The sequence below is a fragment of the Sinocyclocheilus rhinocerous genome, unplaced genomic scaffold (assembly GCF_001515625.1).
Source record: "Sinocyclocheilus rhinocerous isolate Xijiao unplaced genomic scaffold, SAMN03320098_v1.1 scaffold600, whole genome shotgun sequence".
Classification (NCBI taxonomy): Eukaryota; Metazoa; Chordata; class Actinopteri; order Cypriniformes; family Cyprinidae; genus Sinocyclocheilus; species Sinocyclocheilus rhinocerous.
In genome coordinates, this window is record NW_015653464.1 from 519,714 (window position 1) to 531,437 (window position 11,724).

Sequence of the window (11,724 nt, forward strand, 5' to 3'; positions counted from 1 at the left end):
TACATATTCATCAGCAAGGAGAGGGTAAAATCACTGTTTAAGTAACTCACGTTTGTAGAGAGCCGCGCTGACGCAGGTTCACACACACACACACTTCTCTCTCTCTCCCTCTCGGTCGAATAATTAATTCAAGTAACTAAATGTTATAATTAATTAATTCAAATAAATGTGATCTTACCTAGGGATGTAACGATTACCGGTTTGACGATAAATCGTGATAAAATTCCTCACGGTTAGTATTACCGTTTCATCTTTTAATTATCATTAAAACCGTATTAGATTACCGTGATTTGAACAACTCACGATAAATAAATACTGTCCAGCATAAAGCACAGTTTTAAGTAACAGTATCACGTGCGCACAGCAGCAGAGTAGTTTCGTTTTGAGTGAAAACAGGGCGGAAAAGCTGGGAGGTTTTAAAAGAGTGCTAAGGGAATTATACAAATGAATGTATGAATTATGAATGTACCTCTGAAGTTTCTGACTGTCTTCAGAAACGATTCGATGGCATTTTGTTTTCATCTTCGCTCCATGTAATACCTAAAGGAAGTGTTCTTAATCGCAATACTGCTTTGTCCACGGAGGTTACAGGAAACAGCTCTAATTCAGCTTTTCCATAAGCGCCACCTGCTGTCAGAGAGTGGATTTACAGAGACCTATATTTACATACAGCCTGTGTGCAGTTTCTATCTGGCCAAAAGCAGACCGATTTTGCATGCCCTGCTGTAAATGTTGACCGGTTGATGAAAAACAAGCTTATGTGGATTCTACACATTTAAACAATTCAGATAAACTATCTAGAATTATTTATGGAGCAGATAAAATACATATAATATATATTGACACTATGCCAGAGAGATGTGCTGTAATTGCTGCAATAGGTGGACATACCAAATATTACAGTTAAAAGTAGGGATGTAACGATTACCGGTTTGACGATAAATCATGATAAAAATTCCCCACGGTTAGTATTACCGTTTCATATTTTAATTATCATTAAAACCGTATTAGATTACCGCGATTTGAACAAATCACGATAAATAAATACTGTCCAGCATAAAGCACAGTTTTCAGTAACAGTCTCACGTGCGCACAGCACGCAGAGTAGTTTCGTTTTGAGTGAAAACAGGATGGAAAAGCTAGGAGGTTTTAAAAGAGTGCTAAGGGAATTATACAAATGAATATATGAATGAATTAATTATAACTCACTTCATCTGATATTTGTTGTGCTCAGAGCAACCATCTGTGTGTTTAATGAACATTTTGAAATGAAATCATGTTTTGGAGGCAATAAAAGGTCAATATTTTCAGTTCTGTCAGGTGTTCTAATAATTTTGGCCACCACTGTATATGGGAACGAATCATGTAGAAATGTATTTATTGGAAAATGAAACATTTTATCAAACTTTGATAACTGCCTTCATCTTTTAAACAAGAGAGAAGTTAAAATCACCTGTCAGTTTCATCAAGTGAAGAACGAATTTATGCTCACGTGCATTATGTATTAGGTCTGTTATCATCTTTGACAGACAACATGTTGAAGCCGCTCAGGTCACCATTTTCTTCTCCTTCTCGGAAAGCAACGATGAAGTCAAAACATCCGGTAGTGGGGATTTTCAGAGATATGCGTGCACTCCCTGAACCTCAGCAGGCTTCTCATAAATACTAGCATGTTATTACAGATGTTTTTTGTTTTTTTGACAGACATTGATGTTGTATTCATGTTAAATTGATGTGGATTTGAAAACAGATGGATTGTAAGGTAATAATTATTTATTTCTTAGCTGGCAAGTATTCAGTGAAGTGATTGATGCCCGTGAGTGTATGTAGATGTTTATAGTTCTAATATTCCAACTGACAGCCAGCCTACGTTTTTGACAGACATGATAACATGCACGAGGGCTGAACTGTAAAAAAAAAAAAAATTGATGTTTTTGTATGATTTTGTCTCAGAAAAGTAATGTAGAAGCATTCAGTTTAAACAGAGCTCAAATAAAGTGCAAATTCTCCAAAATCTACACTGAAATGCAGTACTGCATGACTGTGCTTTACACTCCTGCTTGTGTTTTCTGTTGTGTTCAGGTCGAGAGCAGTTTCATGGCCTGGGCTCCATGTACTGCCGTGGTGCAGCTGCAGTCATCCTCACCTATGACGTTACCAACTGGCAGAGCCTGGCTGAGCTGGAAAACCGCTTCCTGTCCCTGACCGACACTGCTAACACTGACTGCATCTTTGCCATTGTGGGTAACAAAGCGGACCTTACCGACGCTCTCGCTCAAGAGCCAGTCACAGAGAGCGAGCGAAGAGACGAACCCCAGCCTGTGGTCACGTGTCCAACTCCCCCCGCCACTCCGCTTCAGCACAAACAGGTCAGCAGAGAGGACGCCATGGCCCTGTACGGCCGCGTGCTTCGCTACAAAGGCCTGGAGGAGAAGGCCTGTCTGCCCGCCGACAGGATGTGCTTTGAGACAAGCGCTAAAACGGGTTACAGTGTGGACGCTTTGTTTGAAACCCTCTTTGAACTGGTTCTGCCCTCCATCCTGAAGAAAAGGAGCGAGGGAGAGAGCGCCACTGTGGACCTGGAGACGCCAATGGAGCCAAAAAGGACTAAAGCAGGATGTTGTGCCTAGAGCTGGACAAACATAGGAGACGTGAGAATTGTTGTCAATCCGTGCCAAAGGAGGAATGGATCAAAATCATACCTAAAACTAGAATTCATGTGAACTACTGCTATGTACTTGTTTTTTTTTTCTCCAGAGCAGTATTAAAAAACTTTTGGGGGGAATTAAAAGATAGAAGCACTTGATAATCATACAGAATAGCTGATTTTTAGTTTTTATTTTCTGTGATTTTTTTTCTTTGCATTAATGGAATGAAATTGATTTTTTTTATTATTATATCTGGTGTGCATTATATTTTGTGGAAATCACATGAATATTTTCTGATACTGCCTCACTTATTCTAATTTGAGAAAAATAAAAATTCTTAAAGTTTGGAATAAATGGGTTAGTCTGTGTGGTTGGTGTGCGGTAGCTTTATTAAGTACACTACTGTTTAAGTTTTGGGATTCGTAACATTTTTTAAACATCTTGTATATAGTCTCTTATGAAAATAGTATTGCAATTTAAAATAACTGTTTTCAGTTTTAAAATATTTAAAGGGATTGTTCACCCAGAAATGAAAATTCTGTCATTAATTACTCACCCTCATGTCATTCCAAACCTGTAAGACCTTAGTTCAGGGGTGTCCAACCCTGCTCCTGGAGAGCTACCATCCTGCAGACTTTAGTTCCAACCCTGCTCCAGCACACCTGTCTGTAATTATCAAGCAACCCTGAACACCTTGATTAGCTGGTTCGGGTGTGTTTGATTGGGGTTAGAGCTGAAATCTGCAGGATGGTAGCTCTCCAGGAGCAGGGTTGGACACCCCTGCCTTAGTTCATCTTCGAAACACAAATTAAGATATTTTTGATCGAATCTGAGAGCTCTCTGACCCTCCATAGACAGCAAGGATATTACCACGATCAACGCACAGAAACGTAGCAAGGACATCGGTAAAATAGTCCATGTGACATCAGGGGTTCAACCGTAATTTTACGAAGCTACGAGAATACTTTTTGTGCGCAAAGAAAACAACAATTTATTCAGCAATTCTTCTCCTGAGTTACCGTCTTCTGCCATTTTGGAGAGTACCCCAGAACGTAATCAATGTAATCAGCTTTGTTTATGTTCAGTAGACAGTGCGCGCATGCTGAACATAAATGTGACAAGTGGGGGGCGGGGCCGAGGGAACGGAGCGAGGCCGGTGGAGTAATTGATGATGAGCAACACCTGCACCACTCACCGGTCTCCAGTCCCACGGAGGAGCTCCGGAAGGATAAAAGGAGGAGCTACGACAGTGAAAGAGGAGAGAGGACCAGGCCTGGACTTTATTTTTTAACACTTAAACAAAACTTTAATAATAAAATAAACACAAAATGAAAGTAAAGCGGCAGCCCCTCGCGGACGACTGCTGCACACAAAACACAAAATAAAGTCCAGGCCTGGTCCTCTCTCCTCTTTCACTGTCGTAGCTCCTCCTTTTATCCTTCCGGAGCTCCTCCGTGGGACTGGAGACCGGTGAGTGGTGCAGGTGTCGCTCATTATCATTATTACCCCACTAGTCACAGTAAATTACAACGCTGATTACATTCAGTGGTACTCTGATGTCCTTGTTACGTTTCTGTGCGTTGATCGTGGTAATATCCTTGCTGTCTATGGAGGGTCAGAGAGTTCTCAGATTTCATCAAAAATATCTTCATTTGTGTTCTGAAGATTAACTAAGGTTTTTAGAACGAAACGAGGGTAGAGTAATTAATGACAGAATTTTCATTTTTGGGTGAGCTAACTCTTTAAAGGTAATTTATTCCTGTGAGATCAAAGCTGAATTTTCAGCATCATTATTCCAGTCTTCAGTGTCACATGATCCTTCAGAAATCATTCTAATAGGCTGATTTGCTGCTCAAGAAACATTTCTTTATTCAGGATTCTTTGATCAATTATAAATTCTAGCATTATGATTAGTAATATGCATTGCTAAGAACTTCATATGGACAACCTTAAAGGTGATTTTCTCAATATTTTGATTTTTTTGCACCCTCAGATTCCAGATGTTCAAATAGTTGTATCTCAGCCAAATATTGTCCCATCGTAACAGACCATACATCAATGGAAAGCTTATTTATCTCGGAAAATTGACCCTTATGACTGGTTTTGTGGTCCAGGGTCACATATCATTCATATATGCTGCTTTTTATGCATATACTTAAATATGCTAAAATGCTTATTGTTGTTTTTGTGAAAACTGAATTTTTAAAAAATTCATTAAAGAACATAATTTATTTAAAATAGAAATCTTTTGGAACATTATAAATGTCTTTGCTATCACATTTGAATTATTGCTTCCTTGATGAGTAAAAGTATTAATTTCTGAAAGAAAAACTGCACCCCAACTTTTAAATAGCAGTGTGTATGAGTTCATACTTCACTTTCTACAAGGTAGATATTGTTCAGATATCATCAAAATGAGAGATGACACAAATGCGACAAACAAAAAGCATTTATTGTTCGTTTATTCAGCAATACAATTCAAAATCAATGTCTTCAAATATTCCACATAATTACATTTAAAGTACATTTGATAAAAAAAAGCAGTGACTTGTTTTCAATGCAAAAAGTGTTTTGAATTATAATCTTTTTTTGGTTCTCTTTAATTGTGTCAAAGACAGGTTAGTGGTTTATGGGCTTCAGGACAATAATACTTGTATAATGTGCACTGAAAATGGGCAAAGCTGCTCAAAGTCCAAAATAGCTTGACCACGTTTAGGTGACCCACATTTGGTTTAGCCATTGTTTCTAGACTTTGTTTACAGAAGATACAGCCTGCTTGAGCATGTGAAAGTGGGACAAAGATTGAACTCCAGTCTTCGAATGACCTGAACATGTGTCCTGTAAACCTCAGAGAAAATCAGTGCAATTGGTGTAACCAAGAGAGGGTTCATCTCAAACAAACCAGAATCCAGAGCCTCCTGACTGGACAAAACTCTAGTTAAAAGCTTCAAGTCTCAGAGTTTATGACCTTTATGAAACAAAATACCCAATGAACACCCTACTCTTTGTCTCCATCTGATAAATAGTGTCAGGTGACAACATTACACAATACGGGGTAATACTTGATTCTAAGCTGTTCAGATATAGCACATCAAAAAACAAACACAAAGCAAAAATAATGTACAGGCAGCAGAAGATGGTGTTAGTGTAAGTCTGGTGAAATTATATTTATATAAGAGTTCAAATATGAACAGAAGGCACTGTATTTAAAGTAGCTGTTCTATAGGGATGGGAATCGTGTGGAATTAAATGATTCCGTTTCTTGACTCCGTGGTTCTGTTAACGATTCTTTTAGTCATTTTTAAAGAAGAGAGATTGGAAAACAATTCTTATTGCAATCACTATCCTCAGAAATCTTGTCCTCGAATGATGAGGTCCTTTCAGAACAAGATTATATTTTGCTGTCTTTGTAAATCTTTGTTATATTTATTAAACCAACAGTCCTGCTTCAAATGACATTTTTATGAGGTGTGTCATGCTCCACGTCTGCAAAGCATCGTGCATGTGTGTGTCTGTATTTAATCACATGAAATAATTACTAATAGAAAGTTGATTCATATGCACAGACGTCAGAAAACTAGATTAACACTGATCGGCTTGGCATATTTTATTATAGTGAATGCAGACAATCCAGAATCGTTAACAGAACTGAATCACGAAGTGCAGAAACCCAACTAACACAAAAAAAAAAAGTGTTCAACAATCTCTGAACGCTTAAAACATTCAGTTTCTGTTAAATCATTTTGCAAACATTATGGGAATGCTACTTTTAAATTTTCTCTGAACATTCTGAAACAAGTATTAACGTTTAAAAAAAGTTAAATGAATGAATGATGTATAAATGACGTTTTGTGCAAACATTATGACATTATTAAAGTCGGAATAACTTTGAACAAACAGTCCATCAATGTTACTAGAAGAACGGTTTTCATAACTTTGAGAGAACCTTGCCAAAAACGTTCCCTGTTGGCTGGGAAGAAGATATGTGCTAATTGTACTGAGAGTAAATACAAAGTCTGCTATCAGCATTTAGTGTAAATAGATACTGCCTTTAAAAAAAGAAAAAGAAAAAAAGGAGCTTGTTTTGAATAAGAACCGGTTCTTGATTCCCAACCCCTCCATTCACAAAGTGCTACTCATAACACAGAAGGGTGGAGAAGTGCATAAGCATGGGCTTCTTTGGTTCAGCTGTATGTTTTTGGTAATATTAATTCAGGTCTGATAATGCTGAGGTAATAAGTTAGAAATTAAGCACCATTTCATATATATAAAAGTAAATAGCTATGCTTTCATGCATCTCTGGCTTTTTGCTTCTCATTATGCACATATCTTCAGTCATAAGGCACACAGTAGTGTTGAAGAGGGAAACTGAGGGCGTCATATGTGATACATTAAATACATGAAGCAATTTCAAAAGCCTAACTTGTGATGTTGCCATCCGGTTGACATTTGGAATGAAGTATTGGCATGGCCCGTTCTGCTGGTGTTAATTATAATGCTGCTTTGCTGCAATAGTGTCAAAGATGTTGATAGGTTACAGCTCACAGGTTCTTCATACACACTTGGCAGCGGCTGATGCGTGCCAAGAGCTGACCGGCTTTCAGTGTCTCAGAGGAAGGGGAACTCTGGAAGGTCTGATCGATAGATGTCAACCAGAAACTCTGCTTGTTGGCGAAGTAGTGGCACGTACCCTTGGCCCCGTTACACTCGATGAAGGGAGTGGTGCGGAAATCTTCTAGACAGGAGCCTGGAGACACCAGAGATTGACCGCCACCTTCATCTCCAGCTGCCGTGTGCTGTGAGAGAGTGACAGAATGAGTTAGAGGACGGTAAAAAGGATGGAGGTGTAACATTTTAGAAATGAAGTCTCACCATAAGGAAGGAGTAGCCAATCCAGAGACTTCTCCAGCCTGCTGGGCACTGTGGGATTGTTATATCTTGACTGTGTACGGCGATGGCCACAGATGGAGCTTCACACACGGAGCAGCGGCTGATGTATGGTTTTATTTCGGCCTCCTCCACGGGCATCATGGGAATTGGTGCGGTGGTGGACAGCCAATAGGATTTGTCATTGCGGCTGGCATAGTAGCACACGTCTCCAGGATTGCAGTATAGGAAGGGCATGGTGTTAAATCGGGGAAGACATGACCCGGCTAGACCTGAATGACAAAAGCACAAAGTACAGTTACTGATTTAAATATAATTACTTAATATAATTGTTTCAAAATAATATTTAGCAGCACAACTGTTTTCAACATTGATGATAATAAATGTTTCTTGAGCAGCAAATCAGCATATTAGACTGATTTCTGAAGGATCATGTGAAACTGAAGCCTGTAATGATGCTGAAAATTGAGCTTTGCATCACAGGAATAAATTACGTTTTAAAATATATTCACAAAGAAAACTGTTATTTTAAATTGTAATAATATTTCACAATATTACTGCCTTTACTGTATTTTGATAAAATAAATGCAACCTTGGTGAGAATAAGAGACGTCTTTCAAAAGCATATAAAAATCTTAACTCTAATGGTAATATCATATAATAATAAAAAAAATAATTACATGGAATGCATTGTGGGAAAAAAAATTTTCATAAACAAGTCTGTTGTTGACCAGTGATTGAAGAAACCAATCTTTCAAAATCTTCGAATCAATTTAACTAATTTGTAAAACGATTTACTGATTCACTGGTTATTTATGATTTTATATTAGGGTGTATTCACACCTGTCTTGTTTGGTTCGATTGAATCGAACTCAAGTTCGTTTCCCCCCTTGGTGCAGATCTTTTGGGCAGGTGTGAATACAGCAATCGCACTCGGGTGCGGACCAAACAACCGTACCGAGACCCAGCTGAAGAGGTGGTCTCAGTCCGGGTGCAAACAAACTCTGGTACGGTTGAATGGATGAACCAATGAATGGATGACCTTAAGCACACGTGTGGTTTTGTTTACAGTTTTTGGTTCACTTGCAAAAAGGACAGTGTGAAAGCGAACCGCACCAAACCAAAAAAATCAACATTGTATTTGGTCCGGACCAAAGCAAGTGAACTAGCGGACTTTCCTGGTGTGAATACACCCTTAGTTTTTGTTTGTCTGAAATTAAGTTTGTGTGCATACTAAAACATTACTGGTGTTTTTTATATGTCGTATGATAGATAAGCATTATGTATTGGGTGCTACATTTTGTTTCATCGATATGAAGGAGTTTTAGAAAATGTAACTGAAAAGTAAAAACAGTATTGTGATTTCTTTTTCTTTTTCCTAATGACAAAGTAATGTGATTCCATTATAAGTAATGAGTATCTGTAATGGGTTACTTCTGGTGAGTAACTTTAGCAACACTGTAGACAACACATGTTCAGTTTCATAAGCTACACTGAACAGTGTTACGAAATTCAACATTCAGATTCTGGATCTAAATTTTTGCAAATAATGGTGGTGTCAGACATGCAATAACTGTACATCTTGTGATTGATTTTATTACTTTGCCAGCTGCACTTACCAAGATCTTGGTTGTGGGCCTTCTCCTGTCCCTCAAAGTACAGAAGACTGTAACCGTCCCATAACTTGGACATGCCCACAGGGCACATGGGAATCTGCTCAGACTGACTGTGCTTCACCAGCAGGTAGCCAACATTGACACTGCGGCCAGGCATTCCGATAGGACCAGATGAACCAGGACCCCCTCGCGTCCCTACCAATTGAGATTCATTATCAACTTGTGAGCAAAGAAGCCTATTTACATGCCAGCCACCAAAATGACATTTACATTGCCAGTTGCCAAAATGACTTAAAAATGAAAGGCACACATTTCATTGGTGACCAGTCATCTACAATCCTTAATCCACTAATCTAGCCCAGAATCCCAGAATCCTCATCCCTCTTACACAAACACACCATTTACCTTCTTCGCCTTGTAGACCAGGGTGGCCCATTTGTCCAGGGTCTCCACGGAAGCCTGGATTTCCTGGTATTCCAGGGAGACCTGGCATGCCTTTTTCACCCTTTGGACCCCAAATCCCTGTAAACCGATAATAGCCATTTACACAATGATTCTGGAGCACAGCAAAAGCATCATATTCATGGATATATTTGTTTAAAATTGAGGCTTTTAATTCTCCTACCTGAATCACCAGGAGGTCCAGCAGGGCCGAGGTTTCCACTCCGTCCCTGTGGTCCTTGAATACCCATTGGGCCAGGTGGTCCTCTCTCACCTGGTAGTTTCTGTGGAACTGGTGGAAGTCCTTTAGCACCAGGTAAGCCAGGAAAACCTGAAGCAACAAGGTAGAGAGAATGGATAAGTGCAAAATTATTTCAGACATTGCAACAAATCTTTCTGACATCATATCTGGTCTGAATTAATAAGAAATGTTAAATGTTCAATATACAATCCAGATCCCATTGCAGCCAACACATTTAGATCTACTGGTCAAGCACTGTCACTCTTTAAAAAATGCAGGTCAGAAAAAATGAAATATGTGACCCTGGACCACAAAACCAGTCATAAGGGCCAATTTTTCGAAATTGAGATTTATGCATCATCTGAAAGCTGAATAAATAAGCTTTCCATTGATGTTGTATTTGGGATTAAAAGGGTTATGCCAACAAATAATTTCAACTCACCTGGGGGTCCGGTATCTCCTTTAGGTCCAACAGGGCCCCTATCGCCTTCAAAACCACGCCTTCCTGGGAATCCCATCATTCCTGGTTCTCCATTTACACCTTGAAATGAAACAAAGCATTCTTACATCATTACAGTTATTTTTAAGTTAAGGCTCATACTGGAACAAAGTAAACAATCTAAACATTTGCTCATCTAATATGATTTTCATGTGAGAAGGTGAGAAAGTGCATGGTGTAATTGTCTTAACATAATGACTACTGGTCTTACGTTTTGATTTTGCCAATGCAATGAAATCATATTTCATAATCTACCTTTTCTTCCTGACACTCCAGGTTCCCCTGACGGTCCTTTTTGTCCTGCGCCACCCTGGACACCTTTTTCTCCAGTCAATCCAAAATCACCTGGATTTCCTTTCTGTCCTTTTGCTCCAAATAGAGAAGGGTCACCTGGGAAAGTGTTCAGCTGGGATTAGAACTTTGCTTTCTGCAGACCAGTCAAGTTCTTCCACACTGAATGAATCAATCATTTCTTTTTGAACCTTGCCTTATACACAAAGGCATTGTCATGTTAGAATATAAAAGTGTCCTGTCCAAACTATTGCTATAAAATTAGAAGCACACAATTCCCTAGAATATCATAATATGTTTAAACATTAAGATTTGTACTTATGGAAATTACTAAAGTATTCAAACCTATTCATTAGAAGGGGGTGTCCCAATACTTTTGGCAATATAGTGTACATGCTTCTTGCATACTTTTTGTTATGCATAATGAACTCTGCCAATTATCAAAGGAATATAACATATCAACATAACATAACATATAGAAAAGGCAACTGACCTTTTAACCCTGGAAGACCATCAATACCAAATTGCCCCTGTTGTCCTGGATCTCCAGGTGACCCAATATTTCCTCGTAGACCAAAATGTCCTGGTTCTCCAGTGACACCCTTTACTCCTCTGGGCCCAGAAAGGCCGGGGTCTCCCTGATCTCCACTTTCTCCACTTGAACCTACAGGGACCCAGAATATTTAAGCATTGTGGGGAGAAAGAAATTTTGCTTCATTCCATTTAATTTAAATGTAATGTATTATATGCACCACCAGTCAAATGTTTGGACACACTTGACTGAATTTATGTTTGTGATCCTAAAGACCATAGGATCCATGAAATTCCTTACAAATCAAAACAATTTAATGATTTATATTGTAGAGTTGGACCAGAGAGTAAAGAGTAAAGAGAGTAAAGAAAAACCAGGCAATAGGGGCATTCACACCGGAGGAATGGAGGAAGTAGCTGATTTTTGGCCTTTCTGGCATGCGCTCCACAGGAACTGGGAGTGAGTTTAGTTGTAGCTCCTACTTAAAAGTACGGTCTAAGCCAGCACAATATAAAATATTGTATGTTTACTGGTTGAACGCATACCATACGAAACACCGGAATCTGCCA

The 11,724-nt window shown here is 38.8% G+C and overlaps 2 protein-coding genes and 1 long non-coding RNA gene across 4 annotated transcripts in view; 1 reads left to right on the forward strand and 2 right to left on the reverse strand.

Moving 5' to 3' along the window:
• Window positions 1-2,881, forward strand: part of LOC107715918 (ras-related protein Rab-20-like) — a 9,913-nt gene extending 7,032 nt beyond the window's left edge. For both annotated transcript variants that reach the window (XM_016522186.1, XM_016522187.1), the window contains one exon: window positions 2,083-2,881. In XM_016522186.1, coding sequence (XP_016377672.1) covers window positions 2,083-2,630 — 548 coding nt within the window. In that variant the 3' untranslated portion in view covers window positions 2,631-2,881. The remainder of the gene's footprint in view (window positions 1-2,082) is intronic.
• LOC107715922 (uncharacterized) overlaps window positions 1-6,441 on the reverse strand; it is a 10,082-nt gene extending 3,641 nt beyond the window's left edge. Inside the window, exons 1-2 of the long non-coding RNA XR_001637151.1 lie at window positions 6,350-6,441; window positions 4,461-4,466 (exon numbers count right to left, since the gene is read on the reverse strand). This is a non-coding gene — a long non-coding RNA (uncharacterized LOC107715922). The remainder of the gene's footprint in view (window positions 1-4,460; window positions 4,467-6,349) is intronic.
• Window positions 6,442-7,189: 748 nt separating this feature from the next.
• The window catches only part of LOC107715897 (collagen alpha-2(IV) chain-like), an 18,162-nt gene continuing 13,627 nt past the window's right edge, over window positions 7,190-11,724 (reverse strand). Inside the window, exons 20-26 of the mRNA XM_016522152.1 lie at window positions 11,117-11,287; window positions 10,276-10,374; window positions 9,777-9,923; window positions 9,557-9,673; window positions 9,155-9,346; window positions 7,521-7,807; window positions 7,190-7,444 (exon numbers count right to left, since the gene is read on the reverse strand). Of these exons, the coding sequence (XP_016377638.1) occupies window positions 7,190-7,444; window positions 7,521-7,807; window positions 9,155-9,346; window positions 9,557-9,673; window positions 9,777-9,923; window positions 10,276-10,374; window positions 11,117-11,287 (1,268 nt within the window). The remainder of the gene's footprint in view (window positions 7,445-7,520; window positions 7,808-9,154; window positions 9,347-9,556; window positions 9,674-9,776; window positions 9,924-10,275; window positions 10,375-11,116; window positions 11,288-11,724) is intronic.